General features: G+C 47.0%; 2 protein-coding genes and 1 long non-coding RNA gene across 6 annotated transcripts; 2 read left to right on the top strand and 1 right to left on the bottom strand.

Moving 5' to 3' along the window:
- Positions 1-86: 86 nt before the first annotated feature.
- Positions 87-5731, top strand: GDPGP1 (GDP-D-glucose phosphorylase 1). The gene is made up of 2 exons (XM_045561693.1): positions 87-416; positions 4409-5731. Exons 1-2 carry the CDS (start codon positions 366-368, stop codon positions 5573-5575), a joined length of 1218 nt encoding a protein of 405 aa, XP_045417649.1. The 5' UTR covers positions 87-365; the 3' UTR covers positions 5576-5731.
- Positions 358-27173, top strand: TTLL13 (tubulin tyrosine ligase like 13). Of its 3 annotated transcripts, XM_045561690.1 has the most exons (17): positions 358-416; positions 8352-8500; positions 10068-10326; positions 10967-11007; positions 11757-11875; positions 13250-13380; positions 13647-13803; positions 14173-14316; positions 15084-15169; positions 15491-15722; positions 16170-16354; positions 18453-18638; positions 19134-19314; positions 24960-25136; positions 25720-26038; positions 26414-26666; positions 26767-26790. In XM_045561690.1, exons 3-17 carry the CDS (start codon positions 10079-10081, stop codon positions 26771-26773), a joined length of 2466 nt encoding a protein of 821 aa, XP_045417646.1. In that variant the 5' UTR covers positions 358-416; positions 8352-8500; positions 10068-10078; the 3' UTR covers positions 26774-26790. The 3 variants fall into 3 exon arrangements, with proteins under 3 accessions (XP_045417646.1, XP_045417647.1, XP_045417648.1); XM_045561691.1 differs by having other exon boundaries at positions 26414-27173; XM_045561692.1 differs by lacking the exon at positions 26767-26790 and having other exon boundaries at positions 25863-26038; positions 26414-26506.
- LOC123645123 lies at positions 12333-27375 on the bottom strand. 2 transcript variants are annotated; one of them, XR_006737413.1, is made up of 4 exons: positions 27259-27325; positions 18433-18730; positions 14052-14369; positions 12333-12942 (listed from the first exon to the last, which is right to left on the bottom strand). It is a non-coding gene; the product is annotated as an uncharacterized LOC123645123 (long non-coding RNA). The 2 variants fall into 2 exon arrangements; XR_006737414.1 differs by lacking the exon at positions 12333-12942 and having other exon boundaries at positions 14165-14369; positions 27279-27375.

Here is a 27375-nt window from a genome sequence, read left to right as displayed (position 1 = left end):
GGGTGTAGGGGGCGGGCCACGCCGCGTGCGTGCGTGCAGGCTGCGCATGCGCTCAGGGCGTCGTAACCTTAGGATGGTCCCGGTTGTGGCTAATGGAAAGTCGCGCGGTGCATCCGCTTCACCTGCAGTAGGTGGTGGCGGCGACAGCCCTGGGCGGGGTCCCGTAAGGAGCTTCTGGGAAGTCCCTGGAGCCAGGGTTTCTCGCTGAGCGGCTAGGGGCGGTCGGCTTCCCCTCTGCCAAGTGAGGGCTTTGCTAGACATTATCACCGGGCACTGGCCGCACTTTTTGCAGCCCCCATGCCACCTCTTCCAGAAGTAACTGTAAACTTGCTGCCTCCTTAAGCTGTTTACTGAGGACCCACTGGATGTCGAGCACTGTGCATAGTTACTTCGATTCTTGCAACCACCCTGGCAAGGTAGGTTCCTATTTTACAAAGGTGGAAATACGTAAGTCCAGAGGTTTTAGTGGCTTGTCCGGGCTCAGAGATTTAGAAAGCGGTCTGTCCAGTCCAAAGCACTTTTCAAGGCTCCCCACTGCTGTTCTCATCATTCCAGCTACCCTTTTACCCCACTCCATCTCCAGACTGCGTGCTCCGGACTGTAGGAACCAAGGCTGACCTGTTTGCCCTAGTCCCCTCTTAACCTGTAGGACAATGCTTGACACATAGTAGGCTCTCAATAAATACTTATCTGATGCATGATGAATAAATGAACCTATATTACTCCAAAAGGTGAGGATTCCAAGCTATTGGGAGGAGGAGGAGGAAGCAGAGGTGGGATTAATTATTGATACTTCTTCCAATTCATTCTACTTGCTGATCTTTGTAAAGTCTAAATCTGAGTATGTCAGCCTCAGTTTAAAACCATTAAATCCTTAAAAACCCAAATCCTGGCCCTCTAACTGGACTTCCTCCTCTCTGCCCTCTCCTGTTGGCTGTCTGTGTTTGGGCCACTATGGGCTCTCTGTTCCTCTTCTATCTTATCCTCGGGGAAGGCTTTCCTGACTCCCTACACTAGATTAGGAATCTACTTTACACTCTAAGAGTACCCAGTGCTTCTCCTTGACAGCATGTATCTAGTAAAATTCACTGTATTAACATACAGGTTTCACCACTGTAGAAATAGTCCACTCCATGAAGTGGAGGCTGCAGAGCTATGCAAGACTACTAGACTGAGGAGAGGAAGTGCTGGCTAGCCAAGGTCAATACCTGGACTGCATGGTAATCAGTATCTCTTCATAGTGAAGATAGGGAAATTAGCTTTCTGCCATAGTAACCAGCTGTGATCTAGGTCTCCCAGCCACCTCACTTGTCTCTGAACCCTTCTTCACTGAACAACTTTATGATTTTCATTTTGCTTCCTGGGAGATTTTGTATAGAGGAGGGACTATACTGACCAGCCAACAAGAACATTTTATGACATTTGGCATGTTTCTCATTGTAAATTATTAAATAGGTGGTCTGAATCATCTAGTAGTCCCTGGTGAATCTGGTAGCATCTTGATCTTCCTGCACTTGATCAATTCTTGATACAGTGATAAAACTGAGTTGCTGATATACCTTTAAAAATATCTTCTAGTGCTACTTGTAAAATTATTTTGTTTTGCTTCTTTGATAGATTCTTGAAAGGTTTTGTTATTGGTAACATTTTTGTCAAAAGTACCAACTCTTGGATTTGTGGATTCATTTTATTTTTTGTTTGTTTGTTTTGTTTTTTTGAGACAGAATCTTGCTCTGTCACCCCTGGCTAGAATGCAGTGACATCAACATAGCTCACTGCAAGCTCCCACTCCTGGACTCAAGCAATCCTCCTGCCTCAGCCTCCTGAGTAGCTGGAACTACAGGCTCAAGCTACCATGCTTGGCTAATTTTTTTTCTATTTTTAGTAGAGACGGAGTCTTGCTCTTGCTCAGGCTGGTCCCGAACTCCCGAGCTCAAGCGATCCTTATACCTTGGCCTCCCAGATTATAGGTGTGAGCCACCATGTCTGACCTATCTTTACTCATATTTTTAGCACTTTGGTGTTATCTTGGTCCTGAGTCGTTGGTCCTGACCCCTGGCTTTAAATGTTACTGTTGACTTCCACATTGTATCTAACCCAGACCTTACCCTGGACCTCAGGCTTGACTCTCCAGCTGCCTACACCACTTCTCTTCTTGGATGCTCAGCTGCATCTCAAAGTCAATAATCAAAATTGAACTCTTGATTTCCCGCTTCTAGTCAACCTATTCCCAGCCCTCCTCCCCAGCTTCCCCATCTCTGTAAACACCACCACAATCTACCCAGTTCCTGAAGCCAGACTTTCCCAGTTCTTCTCTTTCCTATAATGCCCATAGCCAACACGTCAGCAGGCCCTGTTGGTTTGGCCTCTAAAACGTGACCTAAATCCCCTGTTCCTCTCTACCTCTGTTGCCATCCCTGCCACCCCAGTCATCCTCATCTCTCTCACTTTGCCACCAGAATGGCCACCTAAATGGTCTCTGTGCTTCCCCTTTGCTTCCCACAACCCATTTTCCACACAGCAGTTAGGAAAAGGTTTATAAAACAGTAGATGATTCTTCTGCTTAGGACCTGCCAGTGATGTCTTATTCCATTTGGAATAAAATCCAAGCTCATGGCCATGATGCCTGAGGCCCTGCAGTTCACCTGGCCCCTGTCTTCCTCTCCAGCCTGGTCTTGGGCCCTCTCCCCCTCATATCCTGCACTAGCAACACTGACCTCCTTTCCTTGCACAGGCAAAGCACTTGTCTGACTCAGGGCCTTGGACTTTCAGTTCTGTCTGCCTGGAATACACTTTCCTCAGCTCTCCATTGCCGGCTTCTTCTCGTTCTTTGTGTCCTAGCTCAGCTATCATCTCAGAGAGCCCTGCCCGACCCTCGTATTGAAGTAGGATATGTGGATCCTACCTCTTAGTGACCCCGTATTGTATCACTTGGTTATTTCCCGCAAAATGCTGTCATCCTCGCGGCACTTAACCTGTTTATTCTTATTTATGGTCTGACTCTACCACGAGAATGAAACTTCCATAAGGATAGGGACCTTGTTTGCCTTTATTGCCATTATGTCCTCATTGCCTCATGCCCAGTAGTTACTTCAGAAATCCTTGGGTTTTGTAGCTCAGCTGAATATAGAGCAAGGTATACAGAAGAGGTGTCCCCAGAACATCAAGATGGGCATGAGGTGGGCATTGACCCTGAATGAATGAATGAATGAATGAGAGAGTAAGTGAATACTGTCTTAGGTATAGCTCAGGTACATAGCAAATTGTTGAATTCTGAAGTCCTTTTTGAGATCCACTTTAAAAAATATTTTAAGGCTAGGCGCAGTGCTTCGCACCTGTAATCCTAGCACTTTGGGAAGCCGAGGCAGGAGGATTGCTTGAGGCCAGGAGTTCAAGACCAGCCTGAGCAAGATCAAGACCCTGTCTCTACTAAAAATACAAAAATTAGCCAGGCATGGCAGCCCGAGCCTGTATTCCCAACTACCCAGGAGGCTGAGGCAAGAGGATCGCTTAGAGCCCAGGAGTTGGAGGTTGCATGAGCTACAATGACGTCACTGCACTTTACCCAAGGTGACAGAATAAGACTGTGTCTCAACACAAACAAGGCAACTGAACACCCCTCCTCACAACTCCCCACCCCTTCATATAAAAGAAAAAAATTTTTTTAAATAAAAGGAAAATAAAAACATGGTGTGCCACAATGAGTATATAGGATGTTTATTGCCACATTGTGTATAATAGAATGAAACTAGCTACAGCCTGTATGAACAACAGTTAAAGATTGGCTAAAAAAATCAAGACCCACCTGTATAAGAAAATGAGGTTAAATATAAATCATAATTTTTTTCCTGGACATTGGAACAAGAGTTGTATTTTATCTTTTTTTCTCTCCAATAAAAAAGTTTACTTGGCCAGGCACAGTGACTCACACCTGTAATCCTAGTGCTCTGGGAGGCTGAGGTGGGAGGATTGCTTGACATCAGGAGTTTGAGACCAGCATGAGCAAGAGCGAGACACCATCTCTACCAAAAATAGAAAAAATTAGATGATTAGCTGGGCATCGTGGCACACGCCTGTAGTGCCAGCTACTCGAGAGGCTGAGCCAGGAGGATTGCTTGAGCCCAGGAGTCAGAGGTTGCTGTGAGCTAGGCTGACGCCACGGCACTCTAGCCTGGGCAACAGAGGGAAATTCTGTCTCAAAAAAAAAAGTTTACTCAAGCAGTATTTATAACTTTTACAAAGAAAAAAAATAGCTGATTTATATTTTTAATTCAAAAACATATAGAATTCTTTGTTTCATAAACATTTTACCAAGGACGTATATACAAAAAGTAAAGGGTTATTTGAAAATAAAACTCTTTGGAAGCAGGTTACTATCATGTATTTTTATCTCTTATAATTGTTTAAGGTCAGCTGCATGGCTCTTCCACATGATTCGAATGAATCTTCCTATTTGCTACCACCAAACAGCAAGGACTGGGAAGGGCAAGGCATTCCTGACTTTGTCTATGGGCAGAAGGATCTCGTGGTGGAAGGGATTCAGTGGCTGAGGAAAGCACCCGGCATCCTGGACACGCTGCCACTGTCTCGCTTTGACTCTGCACTCTGCTCTGCCTGGAGGCAGCGCGTAGAGCTGGGGCTGTTTCGCTACTGCCTGGGGGACCTGCAGACCCGCACCCTCCCTGGTGCTGTGGGTTTTGTGGCTCAGCTGAATGTGGAGCGTGGTGTGCAGAGAAGGCGCCCCCAGAACATCAAGAGCGTGAGGCAGGCATTTGACCCTGAACAGTTTAACTTCAACAAGATCCGGCCCGGAGAAGTCCTCTTCCGTTTGCACCGGGAGCCGGATCTCCCCAGTGCTCTCCAGCAAGAGGACATCCTCGTGGTGATCAATGTCAGCCCCCTAGAATTGGGCCACGTGCTGCTGGTACCTGAGCCTGCCCGTGGGCTCCCCCAGCGCCTGCTGCCGGGTGTGCTGCGGGCCGGGGTTGAGGCCGTGCTGCTGAGCTTGCACCCAGGCTTCCGTGTCGGCTTCAACAGCCTGGGCGGCTTAGCCTCTGTGAACCACCTCCACCTGCATGGCTATTACCTGGCCCACAGGCTGCCTGTGGAGGGGGCGCCAAGTGAGCCCCTGGACCCTGAGAGCCATTTGCATCTAGTCCGGGCCCTCCCAGCTCCCGGCTTTCTGTTTTACACTAGTGGGCCAGGGCCTGACTTGGAAGCCTTGATAAGCAAGGTATGTCGGGCCACTGACTATCTGACTGACCATGAGATTGCACATAACTTGTTTGTGACCCGGGGAGCCCCACCTGGAAAGACATCACCTTCCTCAGCCCTCACAGGGGTCCGAGTAATTCTTTGGGCCCGGAAGTCCAGCTTTGGGATGAAGGAAGGTGAGGCTTTCAATGTTGCCCTATGTGAGCTGGCAGGGCACCTCCCAGTCAAGACATCCCAGGACTTCAGCAGCCTGACAGAGGCGGCTGCCGTGGCCCTCATTCAGGACTGTCTGCTGCCCCCAGCCCAGGCAGAAGAGGTACAGGCAGCACTCGTGGCCCTGATGTCCCAGGAAGAGCAGTAATCCTGCATATATTTATTTTCTAACTGATGAGTCCCTTTCCAGAGGGCCATTCATCAGGGTCATTTGGGCATTTGTTTTCATGACTAGCGATCTCAGCCTAAGGGGAAGGATAAAGAAATAAATGGTCCCTTTAAAGGAGAGAAACCTTGGAATACATCTAATGAGTGAGCCTTCATGGATGTATCTGCTGCTTCTCACCTTTCTTCTAAACAAGCCCCAGGGATGTTAAAAAGGGAGTGTGTGCAAGAGTTACACATTCTTGACTTTCGATGTGGACTTTGCCTTTGGGAGCAAATGTTAGCGAAGTGATAGTTCATGTGCCTCTAGCGTTGAGTTGCCACTTCCCCTGTTCTCAGCCTCTCTGCTTTTTCTCCCTTTGTCCACCACTGATTTTTATGTCTGCATCCCTCCCTTACGTTCAGCCCTGCTCCATCCAAATGCCCAGGTCTCACCTCCCTGGCCACCTTGAACTTTCCTCCAGCCCCCAACACTGAGTTGAATGCTCTTCACATACATCCTCTCGTGTGAAAACAAGGTGTCCTCACAACTTTCCAGGTGCAGGTCCTCTTGCTACCCCCATTTAACAAATGAAGAGGTGGAGGCTGACAGATTTAATACCTTGTCCAAGGTCAGACAGCTGGAGTCAGGACCGTAGCACAGGCAGATGCCAGAAGCTGAGCTGGGACAGTGTGTACTTGTAACTGCTCTCTGGTCAGCGGCTCCCATGAGAGTTCACAAGCTCCCCTTGCTGTAGGCTCTCACCAAATCTAGCCTTGCTCCTCCACCTGCATCTGAGTCAATCTGGGAATTATTTTTCTATTTCACTGTTTGGTTCTGCCCTGTTATTCTAGAGATTTCCATAGTGGTTCCAGAGGAACCAGTCAATAGATGCTGTTCTAAGAGAGTACTTATTTGTTAAATCCCATTTTCCTTTGTGCTGTCTTGATTGTTGTACAGAAGTAAAAGAAATCTTGGGTCTAGCTCGCAACAGAGATGATCATTGCCACCACTCCTGCCCCAAACATCCCGAGGGAACAAGAGTCTCTGCTCACAGGGTGGGGGTCAAAGCGGGTTCACAGAGTTGGGTGCCAGCCACTGGCTGAGCAGACTCTCCCAGCAGAGGTGTTAGCTCTTCCATCTCCCAAAATGTGGGCCTTGGCTCTGCCTTAGTCGGCTCCCTATGCCCAGGCCTGTATGAAACTAAATTTAGAGTTTTAGTCAGAGGTTTTATATCCCAGAAGACGTTACCAAGTCTCATTGGGATAAAGCAGAATATATGCCCATAACCCTTTTATTTATTTATTTATTTTATAGAAAGGGCCTCACTCTGTCTCCCCAGCTGGAGTACAGTGGCAGCGATCATAGCTCACTATAACCCTGAACTCCCGGACTCAAGCAGTTCTCCCACCTCAGCCTTGGGAGTAGCTGGGACTGCAGGTGTGCACCACCGTGCCCAGCTAGTTTTTTTTTATTCATTTATTTTTTTAGAGATGAGGTCTAGCTTGCTGTGTTGTCCTGGCTGGTCTCGAACTTCTGGGTTCAAAAGATCCTCCTGCCACAGCCTCCCAAAGTGCTGGGATTACAGATGTGAGCCACTTTGCCTATGTGCCATAACCCATTTTATAAGTTAAATGTTTAACATTTTATCAGAAATTGTTGGCCACCCTTATGTTTTTGGCAATTGTAGTAATTTTAGCCTAATGCTTCTTTCTGCAAGCTTTTGCACATACAAGCACCAATAACACTTTATTTCACTGACATGCTCTCTGAAGGAAGTTCAGATGACCATTAGAGCAAAGTGGTGTCCAAGGTGATGAGTCAGATACCAGGATTTTCCCAGTTTCTCCCCATGACTAACACTTAGAGGAAAGCCTTCCCTGGCCCAAATAAGTTTTTTCCATAAAAAGGATAGAAAAAGTCAAGTGGATTTTCTTTATGATGGTACTTCTCAGCCATTTACATACTCCAAGAAAGGAATTCGGTCTGAAGCTTTTTCTAACCTTGAGCATGGAACACATAGAGACCCTTGTACTCAGAGGCCTGGACTTTGAGCATATTAGAAGGAAATGCCACCAGCCAAGGGCCTCCCACCTCTTGGCTTGCCTCTAGATGCAGGGCCTCATATGCTAAGGGGCTTTGGACTTGACCTAATGGGAAACCTGGAAGAATACTAAATTGCAGAGCAGCAGATTTGAATTTTAAGGAAGAGCACTCAAGCTTCAGTGGGGAGGGTGAATGGAGTAAAGAATATAATCAGGGAATCCAATTAAGAAGTTGCTGAGGCTGGGCGTGGTGGCTCACACCTGTAATCCTAGCACTCTGGGAGGCCGAGGTGGGTGGATTGTTTGAGCTCAGGAGTTAGACCAGCCTGAGCAAGAGCAAGACCCTGTCTCTACTAAAAATAGAAAGAAAATTAGCTGGACAACTAAAAGCATATAGAAAAAAGCTACTCAGGAGGCTGAAGCAGTAGGATCGCTTGAGCCCAGGAGTTTGAAGTTGCTGTGAGCTAGGCTGACGCCATGGCACTCTAGCCTGGGCAACAGAGTGAGACTCTGTCTCAAAAAAAAGAAGTTGCTGAATGGTGGCAATTTAGGCAAGAATTGATAGTTCAGGTCCAAAAACAGTGCTGGAACACTAATATCTGTCGACACGATGAGAACAATGAATGTTCTGGAAATCAAGAGCATTTCCAGGAGGAGCATTTCATATTAGAGTATCATATGCTGAAGAAAGATCAAGAAGTCTGAGTTAGAAAATGTCCATATCTTTTTTAAAGGATCGAAAAATCTTGTGTCCTCTGGATTTGGCCACACCGGATAATTTTAGAGTGACAAGTTGGGCTGAGTTGCATGGAGGTGGCGAGCAGAAGTCAGACAATGATGATGTCGGGAAGAGGAGGCGACAGTGAAGGCGCACTGAGATAAGGTGGTTTTGCTGTTTCTTAGCTAATGGAGCTGTCTCAGCCCACTTAAGGGGGCAACCTTGGAAGGCACGTGGTCTTACGGCTGTCCCTCTCGAGTGGAGACACTGTGCTCACGGCACGGTTACTAAAAAAGTGAGGAAAGGCAAACAGTTATTTGTCCCGAACATAGGCTTGGTCAAATTCCTTGGCCCGAGGGTTCAGGGCAGTATGGGGGTGGGTGCGAGAGTTGAGGACTGGCTTCGAAGCGGGAGGACTACAAGTCCCATGATGCACCGGAAGAAGCCGGCTTCCAGGCCAAGGGTTCCCCGGCGCCGACACCAACGACTCCGTAGAGCGAGCCCCGACGGCCCCGCCCAAGATGGCCTCGGCCGGCGCCCAAGTGGGTGTGGTTCCCGGGAAGGCTCCGCCCCCAGAACGCTTCTCCAGTTGGGGGGGAGCGCCCTCGTGTCCACGGCGACGACAGCGGCGGCGGCAGCTAGCTTGCTTAAGTGGGCGCCGCCGCCGCCGGGATCTCTGAGCTAGCAGTGACCCCGCGGGGGAGCGGGCTCCCCCTGGCGATCGCCGGGGACAGCCAGTTCTGAGAAACAAGGAGGCGGTCCCGGACGCCGAGCAACGCCCGGGGAGAACGGGAACCGGGCAAAGGGCGGACATGAGCGACCGGCTGAATTCTGCCCCAGGCCGCTAGGGGCGGACCCTGCAGGCCCTCAGCTCTCCTCGGAACCTCGGGTGGGCAGTGTTCGCCGTCAGAGCCCAAGGGGTCTTACCCACCGGGTGCCCAGCCCGGGATGTACACTTGGAGACTCTGAGTCCTGGGACGGGGAAAGGCCAGTCTAGGGGACCTTTGGGCTTCAGCTATATTTTATTTTATTTTATTTTTATTATTGAGACAGAGTCTCGCTCTGCTGCCGGAGCTAGAGTGCCGTGGCATCAGCCTAGCTCACAGCAACCTCCAACTCCGGGGCTCAAGCGATCCTCCTGCCTCAGCCTCCCGAGTCGCTGGGACTACAGGCGCGAGCCACCACGCCCCGGCTAATTTTTTCTATTTTTAGTTGCCTGACTAATTTCTTTCTATTTTTAGTAGAGACCAGGTCTTGCTCTTGCTCAGCCTGGTCTCGAACTCCTGAGCTCAAACAATCCGCCCGCCTCGGCCTCCCAGAGTGCTGGGATTGCAGGCCTGAGCCACCGCGCCCGGCCTCTCAGCTATGTTTTAAAGCAAAGGTCACCCCAGCGCTCCCAGCCACCCTCCTTCCCATTCAGGAACAAAAAAAGCCATGGTCATGGCCTCTCCCGGCTGTATCCAAATCCCGAATGCACCCCCGTGTGCTGTATGAGCCATCGTGATCCTGGATGATTGGGGCTTATCAGGGAATCTACATCCCACAGGCATCCCACCCACCCCCTACCTACTTGGAAACATCCCATTCTGCAATGGAATTGTTTTGTTCTGAAGGGGCGGCACCATTCCCTTATAATACCACTAATTCAGGTCTTTCGGGTGGATTCCTGCAGGCTTTCCTAAGCCTGGAGGGAGGTCTGATATGTACTTCATTCCTACCCACCTCGCCTCAGAATCTAAGAGGATGGAACCGAGTACCTGTAAGACCAGCGAATCGGAGGAAGACTATGTTGAGGAAGAGGAATCTGAGGAGGAGTATGTTAAAGAGGAAGCTACCACCCCTTCTAAGCCTTCACAGCAGGCATTCCCAAAGGCTGACTGTAAGACATTTGAGAATGGGGTTCCCTTATCCATTATAGCCAAGAAAATCATAGCCCCAACTGACACAGATGACTTAGAAGTTGGGAAGAGAAAGAGAAGGCGGAAACACAGGTAACCATTCCCTGAATCCCCTCACCTGTAAGGCTCCAGGGAGTCACCCCCAGGCCTCACTTTAGCACTTGGGGTCTGGGATCTACGGTCTTCCCTTTAGGCCTTGAGAGAGGAGAAGAAATGCTGGATCAACATTAACCTTTTTTTTTTTTTTTTTTTTGAGACAGAGTCTCGCTCTGTTGCCCAGGCTAGAGTGAATGCCATGGCGTCAGCCTAGCTCACAGCAACCTCAAACTCCTGGGCTTAAGTGATCCTACTGCCTCAGCCTCCCGAGTAGCTGGAACTACAGGCATGCGCCACCATGCCCGGCTAATTTTTTTCTGTATATATATTTTAGTTGGCCAGATAATTTCTTTCTATTTTTTAGTAGAGACGGGGTCTTGCTCTTGCTGAGGCTCGTCTCGAACTCCTGACCTGGAGCAATCCAGCCGCCTCGGCCTCCCACAGTGCTAGGATTACAGGCGTGAGCCACTGCGCCCGGCCAACATTAACCTTTTGATACATCAAAAACAAAGTTCAAAACCATTTGGGCTGGCTCAGTTTGGAATTTCAAATGTGTTGTGAATTTGCTGGATATCTCTTCTACAGTGCGTGCCCTTCCCTTCCTGTCTGCCTGATTTATGCTATTCCTCCATTCCAGACCCCTGGCCATCAACCTGACCAACTGCAAGTATGAGAGTGGTAAGCACCCAGCCCGTCACTCACGCTGTTGTGCACAGGAGGGTTTGTGCACGGCTGTTGCTCTTCCTCTGGGGGCGGACCTGCACTCGGGCTCCCAGCCCCTGCATCTTGTCAGGCTGGCGCCGGCCTATAACCTGTACTGAGCTTCCTGGGTGTCCTCGGGCTCCGCTACCGGCAGCTGAGACACTGCTGTTCCAGGTGTCTCAGTGGCAGGGAGGGTATCTCCACAGTTAGCTAACAATAAAAAAAATATCCGACAGCCACATTGCCCCACCCATCCCAGATTTTACCAGCGATGAGACAAGGTTAAAATAGTTTTTTCAAGGAAGTTTTGAAGGGGCTTCAGCAATTTTTTAAAAAAACTTGCCAGCTGGGTCAGCCGTCTCCTTCTTTCCCTCATATCCTGTCTGGCATCTGTGCATGGGAGCACCGAGAGTGTGAGGTGCCAGTGTGACCCCCACCCACCTGGTCAGCCCTCCAGGCCATAAACAGTCCTGACTGAGCGACAGGACTGACAAAAGCAGACAGCCAGGCTCTAGTTTCCTCTGCCTTACATTTTGGAAGGGCCCTGGCAGCCCTGCAAACTTGGAATTGCCACACAGTAACCAAAGTGAAGAGCTGGGGTGAGAACTACCTCCTTCTTCAACCTGCTCCCCAGTCAGGTCTGTCCCTTCCCTGACCCAGCTATCCAGGTCCAGGGCTTGTTGCTGGTGCCCAGGCTGGCACCACTGACCCCCTTGTCTCTACAGTGCGTCGGGCAGCGCAAATGTGTGGCTTGAAGGAGGTGGGGGAGGATGAAGAGTGGACGGTGTACTGGACAGACTACTCTGTCTCGCTGGAACGAGTCATGGACATGAAGAGGTTTCAGGTACCAATCTCCTGGCCTAAGTGCCTAAAGGGGCTGAGGCCCTGCCATGACTACTCCCACCCCCTCACCTAGGCGCCCGACACTGCTACTCTTTGTGGCTGTACCCTGTGCAGACAGGAAAGACCACCCCCAGGGTCTTCTTTTCCAAAAGAAATATTCTCCTCTTGGGTCTCTGGAGTTCGTTATCTGAAGGAAGTGTTTGGTGAGACATCCTCTCTCATCATTTGTTCTCTGCTTGGTGGCATCTATGTCTAGCGGGGCCTCTCTAGGGTGGGTGAGCCCATCTTGGGGACAAGACTGGGAGGCAGCTTCAGAGCTCATGGCAGGGCCAGTGGAGTGACCAGCCTTGTAAGCAGCTTGGCTGGGCGTTGCACATGCATTAAGAGACAGTGTGGGGGGCCTGCCTGGCAGCCAGCAAGTCCGGACAGATAGACCAGGCTCTACAAGAAGAATGTAACTGCTTTTTATTTTTATTGTCCTCTAATTGGGTGTTTGTGGTGATTAGCAATAAAATAATTTAAAGGCGTATGCAGGCTTATTTTAGGGGGAAGTCAGGAAGGAGGGAGTTGAGGAGACTGTAACCTGTCCCACAGCTAGTCTTGGGAGAGGTGCCCAAGAGAGAAAGTGCTAGAAGTATTCAAGAAGCTTCAGAGAAGAGGCACACAGGGCATTTGGAAGATGAGGATGAAGATACTTAGCAGCACTCACTGAGGGCTTACTGTGCTGAGCACTTTTACACTGTCACCTCAGGAAACCCTCAAGAACAGCCCCGAGCACAGATAGCCCTTTGTTAAGAAGGCAGGGAGACAAAAAAAAAAAAAAGGAAGAGGAGGATACCGAGGTTCAAATTCACACTGCTAGTCAGCCAGTGGTTGGGAGCGCCAGGATAGAGCACTTCAGCCATCAGGGGACAGAGGACAGCGGAGGGGCCTCTGGCAGGCACCATGGCCCTGCACTCCCTGGGGCCAGTTCCTAGTTTTCTTTTCCCTTTTTTGTCTCTTGGGAAATGTTTTCTTCTCATTATTTGCTTGTGCTCTCCTGCATCAACGATTGTTTTAGGACTGGTCCTAGAGGTGAGAGGGATGTTAGAAGGTGGCTGGAAGGCCCAAGTCCCGGCTGGCGCACACCCTTCTCGCTGCCCCTCATTTGCTGACCTCGGTGTGGATGTGTGTGGGGTAGAGGCCACGGAAGGGTTTCTCGCGTGCCTTAGGGAATCTTCCTACTCTCACCGTCAGGCTACCGGGAACAGTGCTTCCCTCCACTGTGACCTCTCCCTCCGCCTTCCCAGGCCTCTCCTCTGCTTCCTGGGCTGCCCAGGCCCTAGGAACTGCCACTCACTCTAGGGAGTAGTATAACCAGCTGGCTCTGTTTCAGAAAATCAACCACTTCCCCGGCATGACAGAAATCTGCCGCAAAGATCTGCTGGCTCGGAACCTGAACCGCATGCAGAAACTCTACCCCACGGAGTACAACATCTTCCCCCGCACCTGGTGCCTGCCCGCAGAGTGAGTGAGCCTGGCTTCCCCGTGCCGTGCCGAGATACTGCGGGGAGGAAAGGGTCCGCTCTCTGAGTTCCCTCCAGTTCTGGTCTTGTGACCTAGGAATGTCTCAGAGGGATGGAAGTGGAACGATAGTTTTAGCTGGTCAAAGAAAAGAGGGTCTGAGACTGAGTGCCCCAGGAAGAGCATGGACTAGGTAGCAGGAAGCTCTCCATGGGGCCCTGGGACAGCCATGATGCACAGAAACCTGACCAGCCCCTCTCTGCACATAGCTACGGGGACTTCCAGTCCTACGGTCGTCAGCGAAAAACCCGCACTTATATCTGCAAGCCAGACAGTGGCTGTCAGGGACGTGGCATCTTCATCACCCGAAATCCCCGGGAGATCAAGCCAGGAGAGCATATGATCTGCCAGCAGTACATTTCCAAGGTGAAGGATGGCTCAGGCCCAGCATCCCCCCAGCCCTAGCACTGGGAGGAAGCCAGTTTTAGGCTCCTACCCTTTCTGCTGTCCCAGTACCTTGGAGGCAGTAGGAGCCATGGTTCAGAGCCAGCCTGCCAGGGTTTGAATCTCAGCTTTTCTGCTTCCCAGATACGTGACCTTGGGCAAATTTCTTGCCCTTTCTGTGCCTGTTTCCTCCCTCGTTAAGAGGGAATAATAGCAGTGAACCACTTTACCTGGTTGTTGTGAAAATTCAATGAGTTGTTATGTGTTTGACGCACTTACAACAGCGTCTGGCACACAGTAAGCATTTCAAAAGTGTTGTTATTATTCCCTCACGGGTTTGCACGCTCTCAGCCCTTCCTCATCGACGGCTTCAAGTTTGATATGCGAATCTACGTCCTGATCACGTCCTGTGACCCTCTTCGGATCTTCGTGTATGAGGAGGGCCTGGCCCGGTTTGCCACCATGCCCTACGTGGAGCCCAGCCACAGCAACCTGGTAAGGGGCAGGGCAGCACCCTCTCCTCTTCCACTGCCACAAGTGCTGAGGTTCTGCAGAGAAACCGGGTAGAGAGGCTTGTCATTGTCACCCAAGAACAAGGAGTGGAGCCAGTGAGAGCTGCAGCACCTGGCTGTCAGGAGAGCATTTGGTGGGTGGTGACTGAGAAAAGATCATCACCTAGCCCATGGCCCGTGACTATGGTCCCAACTACTCAGGACAATTGCTTGAATTTGAATCTAGCCTGGCAATATAGTGAGACCCCGCTTCTAAAAAAAGCGGGGGGGCCTGGGCACAGTGGCTCACTCCTGTATTCCCAGCACTCTGGAAGGCCAAGGTGGGAGGATCACTTGAGCCCAGAAGTTCAAGACTAGCCTGGGCAACATAGCAAAACCCCATCTCTACAGAAAATAAAAAGGTAGCTGGGTGTGGTGATGCACACCTGTAGTCCCAGCTACTTGGGAGGCCGAGGCAGGAGGATGGCTTGAGCCCAGGAGTTCAAGGCTGCAGTGAGCTATGATCTGGCCATGGCACTCCAGCTGGGGTTACAGAGAGAGATCCCGTCTCTAACAACAGCAACAAAAAAGCCATCCCCCAGAGGAACCCAACACACCCTTTTCCTCAGGATCTGACAGAAGGACAGTCGGGTGAAGAGGGACAGGAGACGGGCAATCCTGGGGAGGGGCGGGCAATTAAAAGGCAATGAAGGGCTGGAGAGGAGGGCTGCATAGGAGCAGCCTGAGACCACAGGGCCACTCTCTTCACAGGATAATGTCTGCATGCACCTGACCAACTATGCTATCAACAAACACAATGAGAATTTTGTCCGGGATGATGCTGTGGGCAGTAAGAGGTACTCCCTACTCTGTTTTCTCCTGCTTCCTCTGCCCCTTAGCCCCACAGTCTCAACAGCCCATGAAGCTGAGCTGGCTCTTGGGAGGCCGATTGCCCAGGAAAACTCAGCCTTTATAGACCCTTGTCCTGTGTCTGCACTTTGGTGCTCTAAGTGCAGCCCCAAACTCCACCCTGATCACTAATCCCTGCTCCAAGATGCTAATAGATCTTTAAAGCCCAGGGGCCCAGACATGGAATTAGGGTGTTAGGGAGCCTCCTGCCTGCAGCCGGGCCCCACTGGCATAGAAACTGGCCTTCCTCTGAGCACTGGGCCTCACAGGAAGCTGTCAACACTCAACACCTGGCTACGAGAGCACAGCTACGACCCCCAAGAGCTGTGGGGGGACATCGAGGACATCATCATCAAAACCATCATCTCAGCCCATTCTATTCTTCGCCACAATTACCGAACCTGTTTTCCCCAATATCTGAGTGGAGGTACATGTGCCTGTTTTGAGATCCTTGGTTTTGACGTCTTGCTGGACCACAAGCTGAAGCCCTGGCTGCTGGAGGTGAGGATTATCTCCTAGGCTTTGCAAAACCAAAGTCCAGGACACTTGGGATAGGAGTGCACTCAGGGGGTGGAACAGAGAATGGGGGACGTGGAAGCCCTGGCATGGGTGTGAACCAGAAGAAGGTGTAAGATCTCTTTGCTTTTGACCTGCTGAGTCAAATCTTGGTGGTTTCTCTATCATAGGAATCCAGATTTTGGATCCCAGTGTTCATAATGTAAGCCTTGCCTTTAGGGACACCATATCTGCAGAGCAGGCTGTTTGATTTACTCTCACCATTCTGTGAATGGGAGGAATCTCTATGGCAGAGTCCTGTGGAGCATCCAGCCTCCTTGGCTGAGGCCACAGGAGGGGATGTCTCTCCTAGACACTCTAGTTAGGCCTCTTAGAGACTACCACCTGCTCAGGGGGTCTAGGAGGGGGGTGGATAATGACTCCTCCTGGCAGGTAAACCACTCTCCAAGCTTCACCACGGACTCAAGCCTTGATCGAGAGGTAAAGGATGCACTTCTCTGTGATGCCATGACCCTTATCAACCTCCGGGGCTGTGACAAAAGGAAGGTGATAGAGGAGGACAAGCGGCGAGTCAAGGAGCGGCTTTTCCAGTTCCACCACCAGCCACGAGAAGCCAGGTGCGCTGGGTGTCTGACATGTATTTCTTTCGTTCTTTTTTTTTTTTTTTTTTTTGAGACAGGGTCTTACTCTGTCACCTGGACTAGAGTGCAGTGGTGTCATCATAGCTCACTGCAGCTTTGAACTCCTGGGCTCATGTAATCCTCCTACCTCAGCCTCCCAAGTAGCTAGGACTACAGGTGTATGCCACCACGCCCAGCTAATTTTTCTATTTTTGAGAGATAGGGGGCGGGGGTCTCACTCTTGCTCAGGCTGGCCTCAAACTCCTGACCTCAAGCAATCCTCCCACCTTGGCCTCCCACAGTGCTGGGATTACAGGTGCGAGCGCCCAGCCAGTTCTTCCTTATTATCACTTTCCTGAGAGGAAAAGTCCTTCTCTAGAAGGAGAAGGCAGCCTGGGGCTGTTTGCTATTAAAAACCTTTTTTGCACAGATAACACATCACATATCAAAGATAATATATTCAAAGTGTAAAAGATACAGTGAATATAGTCTTGTCTACCGTTGTCCAGCTACCCAGTTTTCCTTCCTGGAGCCAATCAACGCTCCTAGTGTCATGTGTATACTTTCACAAGCATTTAATGCACATATATGTATTTATACAAAATATTTTTCTCCCTTTTCTACCCAGACAGTTGCATAACATTTACACTCTCTTGCACCCTGCTTAGCAATGTATTTTAGAGCCATTCTCATATTGGAACCAAAGGAGCTTTCTGTGGTTTTGTTTTTTTACCAAAGCTCTTCTAGAAACCGGTTCCTGAGAAATTTTGTAATAAAGAAACACAGAAAACAGTTTAGTCATTCAATAATAGGGAATTGTTAAAATCAGTGTTGGTTACCCATTGTTGTTTTCATTGTAAAATGGGTTACAAACATGGTAATTGGTTACTGATACTACAATTATAATTTATTAATGATACATAAAAATGAATTTGAGTAGATTTATGGTTATTCCTATAATCACATCACTCTTCCCCACTTGCAGTCCACTAGGCAGGGGCAGGCTGTATTCAACTCCCCAAGATAGCCTTAGGGCCTGGCACACAGTAGGCACTCAAATGTTTGTGTGATGAATGGGAGTGAAGTATTTAACTGTCAATACCCTGGGTATTCTCATGAGATTGGACTGTGCACCTGAGTGTTATGAATCATCTTTCAATGGGGAAAAATGGTTGAACGGAATTGGACTAAATAAACAAAAGTATAATCATACAATAGAATAACAGGCAGTCATTTAAAAATATTGTTGTATGATCAATATTATTTTCATTCAAAGAAAGACAGAAAGATAGGGGCCGGGCGCAGTGGCTCACGCCTGTAATCCTAGCATTCTGGGAGGCTGAGGCAGGTGGATCGCTCAAGGTCAGGAGTTCAAGAGCAGCCTGAGCATAAGTGAGACCCCATCTCTACTAAAAAAAACTAGAAAGAAATTATCTGGCCAACTAAAAATATATATAGAAAAAATTAGCCGGGCATGGTGGCACATGCCTGTAGTCCCAACTACTCAGGAGGCTGAGGCAGGAGGATCGCTTAAGCCCAGGAGTTTGAGGTTGCTATGAGCTAGGCTGACGCCACGGCACTCACTCTAGCCCGGGCAACAGAACGAGACTCTGTCTCAAAAAAAAAAAAAAAAGACAGAAAGAAAGAACGAACACATACATGAGCTAGTAAGTGGCAAAGTCAAGATTCAAACTCAGGAGGTCCTACCCTAGAGCCCACACTCATAACCAATATGCTAATTGCATAGTAAGATTATGAGAAGTTTAATTTTCTTTTTGCTCTTCTAAGTTTCCTGTAATAAATATATATTACTCTTATAATCAGAAACCTAACATATTGTGATAACTTGGAATGCTAGCTTATAAGTGAACCCCTCTGTACTTGATGAAAATCAGATTTCTGGAACTCAGGCCTAATTTCATGGCTACACATATGTGGGGCTGGCCAAAGATGGGCTTGGCAGCTTTCCCATGTGGGCAGGGGCCCGGGAGGCCCAGAAGCCAGCAGGAGTGTCTCAAAGCCTTAGCCAGCTGTCCTTACCCTACTAACATTCTCACAGCCCTCCTCTGACTCACCCTGAGCTTGGTTTCCACAGGCGAGAACAAACTGAGTCATCTCATGCAGCAATGCTGGACCAGGAACAATATGAGGATTCCCACCTGGGGGGATACCGGAGGATCTACCCTGGGCCTGACACAGGGAAGTATGCACCCTTCTTCAAGCACATTGGCTCCCTCTTCCAGGAGACTGCTGCTTCCAAGGCCAGAGAGGAGTGTGCCAGGTACTTTGCCTGGCGTGCTCCTCTGTTCACATGGGTGGGGGCAAATCCTGAAGGTGCATTGCTCCCCAGAAGTGGGAGAGGAAGCCAGGCATCTGAGGAAAGAGCATTGGAGATGTAAACTCTATAGGACTCTTCTAGAGTTCCCAAGCCCCCCTCCCCCTGGCTGCACAGTAGGAGGTGAGCAGCCAGCGAGTGAGTGAAGCTTTACCTGTATTTACAGCCACTCCCCATTGCTCACATCACCACCTGAGCGCTGCCTCCCCACTGCACCCAGTCCATAGACAAATTATCTTCCATGTAACTGATCCCTGGTGCCAAAAAAGTTGGAGACTGCTGAGACTCTTAATGACTCTTTACCATCTTCCCCCTCATTCCTCTTCCACCAGTCCCAAGAACAGATCATAACTTCCTACTTTTTCCCTGTCCCCATTTTCCCTCACCTCTCTTCTCCCCAACATAATTTCTCCAGTGTCTGAAGCCACTGTGTCTTGTCAGGCAGCAACTGGAAGAGATCCGCCTTAAGCAAGAACAGCAGGAGACCTCAGGCACTAAGAGGCGAAAGGACAACAAGGACCAGAACCAGGGTGAATCAGCTGGGGAGAAGAGCCGATCCAGGGCAGGGCTTCAGGGCCCTTCCATCCACTTGGCTTACAGGAAACGGAACCGGGAAAAAGAGGTGTCAGAAGTTTTGTGGCTCTTATCTTTCTGCAGGAAATGGGTTAGGACTACTAGAGAAGGGAATCTCTGCTGTCCTCTCCTCCCCCTGCACAAGAGAGAGATGAGTTCCTAATCAGTAAATTCAATCTGACCTTTTGGAACAGGAGGTGAGAGAATGGACAGCAAAGGGAACCTTACCCTAGGGTCAGGGAAGGGATGAAGGTAGAGTGGGCAGTGGTCCCCCAAAATAACACTGCAGCTTGTTCCTTCCAGCAAACACCACCTACTGACAGGGAGGTCAATTTGCACTCCTTTTACAGCATTTACTGACTCAATCATATGGGGTGTAGTTGAGTCTCACCCACAAGCACCACCCACTATCTCAGAGATTAAACTGGGAGTGCCATTATCTAATCAAAAGAAAATACAAAAATAAGAAGCCAAAGATGCTCCAGATGAGAAGGAATCAGTGAAAGTTCTCCTGATACATGAAAAATCAGAGTAAAAGGACATGCCCAAAAGAAAACAATAACTCCGTACCAGTGGAAACCAACCAAAACAAGAATATTGAAATGACTGATAAAGAATTTTGAATATGAATTGTAAGGAAGCTCAATGAAATACAAGAGAAAATAGAAACCCAACATAAATCCACAAAAACAATGCAGGAAATGAATGAAAAGTTCAGTAAAGAAATCAAATTATTACAAAAAAAAATCAAGCAGAGCTAAAACACTGTGGAAAGCCTTAAGAGTAAACTGGATTAGGCAGAAGAAATAATCTCAGAGCAAGGAGATGACACACCTTTGAATTAAACAAGTCAGTCAAAGAGAAAGAACAGAAATAAGAGGAACAAACAAAGCCTACTAGAAATATGAGATTATGTAAGGAAGACTAACATAAGAATTATAGGCATCCCTGAAGGTGAAGAAGAAAATACACAAGGGCTGGAAAACCTATTTGAGGGAATACTTGAGGAAAATTTCTCAGGTCTTGCTAGAAATCTGGACATCAGGTACTGGAAGCACAATGGATTCCTGGGAGATTCATCACCAAGAGGTGATCACCATGACATATAATCATCAGACTGGTCAAAGTTAACACAAAAGGGGAACTCCTACAAACCATAAGGCAAAAACATCAGGTAACTTACAAAGGAAAACCCATCAGACTAACTGCAGACTTCTCAACTGAGACCTTACAAGCCAGAAGATGACTGGGGCCCCATTCTCAGTCTTCTCAAACAGAATAATGGCCAGCCTAGAATTTCGTATCCTGCAAAACTAAGTTTCTTATATGAGGGAGAAATAAATACTTTCTCAGAGAAGCAAACACTGAGGGAATTTGTCAACACCAGACCGGCTCTACAGAAAGTACTCAAATCTGCATTATATACTGATCAGCACAATAGACACCCACCAGTGTAAAACCATCCAAAAGCTAAAGGTCAGAGCCCAGATACTACAATGGCTCAAGAGGTAAAACAAAGCAATAAAGTTCTATGTAACAGGATGGACAGAAATCCACCCCACTTATCAATTCTTTCAATAAATCTGTAATGGCTTGAACTCCCCACTCAAGAGACATAGGCTGGATGAATGGATAAAAAAATACAAGCCAAGTGTCTGGTGTCTCCAGAAAACACATCTAACTCACAAGAACTCATTCAGACTCAAGGTGAAGGGATGAAAAACAATATTCCATGCAAATAGAAACCAAAAGAAAGCTGGTGTAGCCATTCTCATATCAAATAACATAGACTTCAAATCTACAAAAGTAAAGAAAGACAAAGATGGTCATTACATAATGGTGATGGGAACAATTCAACAAGAAGACATAACAATCGTAAATATCTATGCACATAACACAGGTGTGCCCAGATTCATAAAGCAAATCCTCCTTGATCTAAAAAAATTGATAAACAGCAGCATTGTAAAGCCAGAGACTTTAACACGCCAGTGACAGAATGGGACAGATCCTCCAAACAGAGAATAAACAAAGGAACAATGGACTTAAACAGGACTATAGAATAAATTGGCCTAACAGACATTTACAGAACATTCTACCCCAAAACTTCTGAATATATGTTCTTCTTATCAGCTCCAAGAACATTCTCTAAGGTTGATCACATCCTAGGCCACAAAACGTGTCTCAACAAATAAAAAAATAGAAATTATACCATGTATCTTCTCAGACCATAGAGGAATAAAATCAGAAATCAATTCCAACAGAAATACTGAATCCTACATAAAGTCGTGCAAATTAAAGAACCAACTGCTGAATGAGTATTGGATCAAGGAGGAAATTAAGATGGAAATCAAAAGATTCTTCAAACTAATTGACAAAGGGTACACAAATTACCAAACTCCATGGGATTCTGCAAAAGCAGCCTTAAGAGAAAAATTCATAGTCTTAAATGCCTATGTCCAAAATACAGAAAGATCACATATCAACAATCTAATGAGTCGTCTCAAAGAATTGGAAAAAGAGCAAACCAGTCCCAAACTCAGCAGAAGAAAAGAGATAACTAAATGAGCAGAGCCAGAACTAAATGCAATTGATTATGAAAGAATTACATAGAAGATTAATGAAACTAAAAGTTGGTCCTTTGAAAGATAAACAAAATGGACAGGCCTCTCACTAGATTAACCAGAGACAGAAATGAAAGGACCCTAATAAGCTCAATCAGAAATAGAAAAGGAGATAATTACAACTGATACCATGGAAATACAAAGTATCACCTCTCAATACAACAAAAATCTCTATGCATATACACTGGAAAACGTTGAGGAAATGAACAAATTCCTGGAAATACACAACCTCCTTAAGCTAAATCAGGAAGAAATAGAACTCCTGAACAGACCTGTGTCAAGTAACAAAATTGAAGCAGCAATAAAAAAATCTTCCAACAAAAAACAGTCCCATACCAGATGGTTTCTCAGCTGAATTTTACCAGACATACAAAGAACTGGTACCTATCCTGCAGAAATTATTTCATAACATCGAGAAGGAAGGAATCTTCCCCAACTTGTTCTGCAAAGCCAATAGCAGCCTAATACCAAAGCCAGGAAAGGATACAAAAACAACAAAAAAGAAACCTACAGATAAATATCCCTTATGAACATAGATTCAAAAATTCTCAATAAAATCCTAGCAAACTGAATTCAGCTGCACATCAAAAAAATAATCCACCATGACCAGGTGGGCTTCATCCCAGAGATGCAAGGGATGGTTGAACATATGCAAATCTATAAATTTGATTCACCACATAAATAGAAGCAAAAACAAAGACCATATGATCCTCTCAATAGATGCAGAAAAAGCATTTCACAAAATTCAGCACCCTTTTATGATAAGAACGCTTAACAAAATAGGCATAGATGGAATATATCTCAAAATGTAAAAAGCCATATATAACAAACCCACAGCCAACATCATACTGAGTGGGGAAAAATTGAGAACATTCCCGCTTAGAACTGGAACCAGATAAGGTTGCCCATTGTTACCACTCCTATACAACATAATGCTAGAAGTCCTAGTCAGAGCAATCAGACAAGAGAAAGAAATCAAAGGTATCCAAATAGGGAAAGAAGAGGTCAAACTATTGCTCTTTGCTGATGATATGGTCTTATATCTAGAAAACCCCAAAGATTCTGCCAAGACAGCCCTGGAATTGATAAATAAGTTCAGCAAAGTCTCAGGTTACAAAATCAATGTGCACAAATCAGTAACATTTTTATACACCAACAACAGTCAAGCTGAGAATCAAATCAAAGACTCAATACCTTTCACCATAGCAACAAAGAAAATAAAATAGCTAGGAATATATTTAACCAAGAAGGTGAAAGACCTCTACAGGGAGAACTAAGAAACAGTGAAGAAGAAAATCGTAGAGGACATAAATAAATGGAAAAAAATATCATGCTTATGGATTGGCAGAATCAACATTGTTAAAATGTCTATATTACCCAAAGTGATTTACAGATTCAATGCAATCACCATTAAAATACCAAGATCATTTTGCACAGATCTAGAAAAAATAATTCTACACTTTGTATGGAACTAGAAAAGAGAACGAATAGTGAAGGCAACCTTAAGCAAAAAGAACAAATCAGCAGCATCACTTTACCAGACTCAAGCTATACTACAAAGCTATCGTAACCAAAACAGCATGGTACTGGCACAAGAACAGAGACATAGACCAATGGATCAGAACAGAGAACCCAGATATAAAACCATCCTCATACTGCCAACTGATCTTTGACAAAGCAGAAAAAAGCATACGTTGGGGAAAAGAATCCCTATTGAGTAAATGGTGCTGGGAAAATTGAATAGGCACATGTTTAAGACTGAAACAGGACTTGCACCTCTCACCACTCACAAAAATTAATTCACAATGGATAACTGACTTAAACCTAAGACATGAAACTATAAGAATTCTTGAAGGAAATGTTGGAAAAACTCTTATAGACATCAGCCTAGGCAAAGAATTTATGAAGAAGACCCCAAAAGCAATCACAGCAACAACGAAAATAAATAAATGGGACCTGTTCAAATTTAAAAGCCTTTGCACAGCCAAGGAAACAATCAATAGAGTGAATAGACAATCTACAGAATGGAAGAAAATATTTGCATGCTATACATCTGATAAAAGGCTGATAACCAGAATCTACAAAGAACTCAAGCAAATCAACAAGAAAAACTCAAACAACCCCTTTAAAAAGTGGGCAAAAGACATGATCAGAAACTTTTCAAAAGAAGATAGAATAATAGCCAACAAACATATGAAAAAATTCAATGTCTCTAATCATCAGGGAAATGCAAATCAAATCCACAATGAGATATCACCTAACTCCTGTGAGAATGGCTTTTATCAAAAAATCCCAAAACAACAAATGCTGGTGTGAATGTAGAGATAGGAACACTTATACACTGTTGGTAGAACTGCAAACTAGTACAACCTCTATGGAAAGAAAGTATTATAGTATGGAGATACCTCAAAGAACTAAAAGTAGACCTACCATTTGATCAGCAATCTCACTACTGGGTATTTACCCAAAGGAAAAAAGGGGATTTTATAAAAAATACACCTGCACCCAAATGTTTATAGCAGCACAATTCACAAGTGCAAAGATGTGGAAACAATCCACGTGCCCATCAATACATTAGTGGATTAATAAAATGCGATATATGTATACCGTGGAGTACTACTTATCCATAAAAAACCTAGTAGACTAATTCCTCTGGTATTAACCTGATGGAACTGGAGACCATTCTTCTAAGTGAAGTACAAGAATGGAAAAACAAACACCACAAGTATTCACCATTAAATTGGAACTAATCAAACAACACTTATGTGCAGATATAGAAATAAAACCCATTGGAAATCAAGCAATTGGGAGGGGGGAGAAGGGGATGGGTAAATTCACACCTAATAGGTACAATGCACGCTATCTGGGTGACGGGCACACTTATAACTTTGATTCCAACTATACAAAAGCAATTTATGTAACCAAAACATTTGTACCCCTGTAATACTCTAAAATAAAAATAAATAAATAAAAATAAAAAAAAAAGAGTGGGCAGGGGTCCTACAGCCATCCTTACTGATGGTTTTGGACTCATCCTTGGGGATTCTGCATTTATCTCTCATGTATCTTGTAGCTGCTACCAGTACAACTGGACACCATGCAGCCTCAAGAAATTGTGGAAGCAGAGGAGCTGGAGCGGATGAAGGCCCTGCTACAAAGGGAAAATCTCATCCGAAGCCTGGGTATTGTACAGCAGCTCACTCGCATGCTGCACCCCAGCCGGGGCCAGACAAAGCTTCATGAGTTTCGGGTGAGGGTCCCTACGAAGCCTCCTAGAGAACAAGGGAACAAGGGCTGTGGTACCAACACATGGTGGTGGTCATACCAAAGGAGGCTTATGTGATGGTATCTGTGAGTGGAGCCTGGGCAAGCAGAGTACACTGAGCCTTGGGAGAGGGTCTTTTGGTTCCTTTTGCATCTGTTCCCAAGCTCCCTTGTTTTAGGTATGACATCCAGCAATGTGCAGCTCCCAACCTTCTCACTTATGAGACTTGCTCTCTAAAATCCTGTCTCACAGTAACCCCAAACTCATGACTGACAAATAACAAGGCCACCACTCTCAGTGGCTTCTGTGTAATTTTCTACATAGCACTGCCAGTTCCCTGGCTCTAATGGGAGATAAGTAGACAGTCTTGGGCCAACAAAACAGTTGCCGCATTCACTATTCCCTGGGCTAGTTGCAAACCTGTTGGGTCCTATGTTTTTGTTGAATCCCAAAGGAGTAACTGGTTAAATAGTGGTTATGGCCTAGAAGAGATTTTTTCAGTTACCTATTTCTTCCAACACACCAGCCTCACAAAGAAATGTGGTAAGGGGCTGCTCTTCTCCTCTAGCCTAGATTTCACCAGGACGGGCCAGGCAGTCAAGAACTGCAATCTGTGAGTCTGGTCCCATTGTTGCTCCTGAGAAGGGCTGCCACAGAGCAGGGCCCTCCTCATTTACTGCATCCAGTTCGGCCCCATGAATTGATCCCCAGGATCACAGGGCCACTGCCAAGCATGAATGTCGCAATTCCACATCATTCCTGGTGCCAACTGCAGCTCAAGAACTTCAAGTGGATAGGAGATACAGCAGCCTTCCACTCCTGTTCATTGTCAATGAAGAAATCTGGGAGGCGCTGTTTTTCCAGTGCCAGAGTCAGGCTCACTAGTCGTAAGTATACAAAACCAGCTTTGGTCACTTGGACTGTGTAAATTCCCGCTAGCAAATATACAGATGGGATGCTCCCAAAATATAATTTAGCACTTGCAGCATGTGGGAATGGGGGAGGTAGTGAACCCCATGTATTTACTTCTATGTACTAGCCCCTGGTGATAGAAATGGCATACAGTCCCAACACTCAATAAAAGGGAAAAAACAGGGAAGTGAACAAGTAGACATACTAATTACAATACGGGGTGGTAAAGATCCTGGAGGGAAGCACGGGATGCCATTCCTCTGTGTTGATAATTGGGCCACAGTTGGAAAAGAGGTGAGCAAGTCTATTCTGTGAGTACCAACTCAGCGGGATCCATGTTTCTACTACAGAAGGCCAAGCCAGCAGAAGGCTAGAAGCCATAAACCAAGCCCTGGCAGGATCAGTGTCACCCACTTTAACCCCAAAGCAGGGCTATCTTCTGCAACCGGAAAGAGTGGCATGTGATACATGGACTGAAGGCACCTTGCCCTCCGTGGTAAACTCTGAACACAGAGCAGCCAAGACTCGGGATCTCGCCCTCTGCACTGCCTCTGCACCCGTGCTGCAGCATTCCAGTGCACCCCTCAACATCAGTCAGCACAGGTAAAAGCAGGAGGGATCTCTACTTCTCCTGGAGAATCAGGTTTCCAAGGGGGCAAAGGTCCTTCAATCTTTGCTAAATGAAGGACTGTCATTAACTTAGAGTTTGAAAAGCCCCGGCCAGGAACTCTGCATAACGCATAACACAGTCACCAAGAATTCCTCAACACCCTAAGATGATTTTGGGATCGCCAAAGACTAAAAGATGAAGAGGAGCCAAAGCCAGCCATGTACTCATCTCTGCTCCTCAAGCCTTAGCTTGGGCTTATCGCTAGGTGCTGGGTCTGAACCTTGGGTATGGCCCAGGACTGAAAGCTACACGGCGACACGGAGCCCCTTTCCCAGAGGAGCCAAGTGCCCAAGGAACCGGGCTGTCGCCATCACAAGATTGCCAAGGGGAAGCCCCTCCTCCTGCGCGGAGACAGGCAGGCCTGGACAGCCGCTGGAGCAGGGGACGTGGCGGCTCTTGGCAATTGGATCCGTCTTTTTATTAAAGTTTATGCCACTGTCCAGGCGCGTCCTGTATCTCATTTTGGCCGTTGCGTTCCAAGGAAAGCCCCTCCACAATCATAGCAAAGAAGGAAGGGCCACACACCAGTTCAAGCCTTTATCTACCTCCAGTCCTGTGAAGCCGGAAACACTCATGACCGTCCAGCCTCCTGCCCACCCTCCAACTTCCGGTTCCGCCCTTCTACTTCCGGTACTGCGGCGT

The sequence above is a fragment of the Lemur catta genome, chromosome 9 (assembly GCF_020740605.2).
Source record: "Lemur catta isolate mLemCat1 chromosome 9, mLemCat1.pri, whole genome shotgun sequence".
NCBI lineage: Eukaryota > Metazoa > Chordata > Mammalia > Primates > Lemuridae > Lemur > Lemur catta.
The sequence above is the reverse complement of the archived record's forward strand: the minus strand, read 5'-3'. Positions and strand labels throughout refer to the sequence as shown.

Coding starts and splice junctions, on each gene's coding strand:
- GDPGP1 (XM_045561693.1), top strand. CDS start 366: ATGTCGAGCACTGTGCATAGTTACTTCGATTCTTGCAACCACCCTGGC. Junction 417..4,408: donor CTTGCAACCACCCTGGCAAG/GTAGGTTCCTAT, acceptor TAATTGTTTAAG/GTCAGCTGCATGGCTCTTCC.
- TTLL13 (XM_045561690.1), top strand. CDS start 10,079: ATGGAACCGAGTACCTGTAAGACCAGCGAATCGGAGGAAGACTATGTT. Junction 18,639..19,133: donor GCCAGAGAGGAGTGTGCCAG/GTACTTTGCCTG, acceptor GTGTCTTGTCAG/GCAGCAACTGGAAGAGATCC. Junction 25,137..25,719: donor CAAAGCTTCATGAGTTTCGG/GTGAGGGTCCCT, acceptor CTTCTCCTCTAG/CCTAGATTTCACCAGGACGG.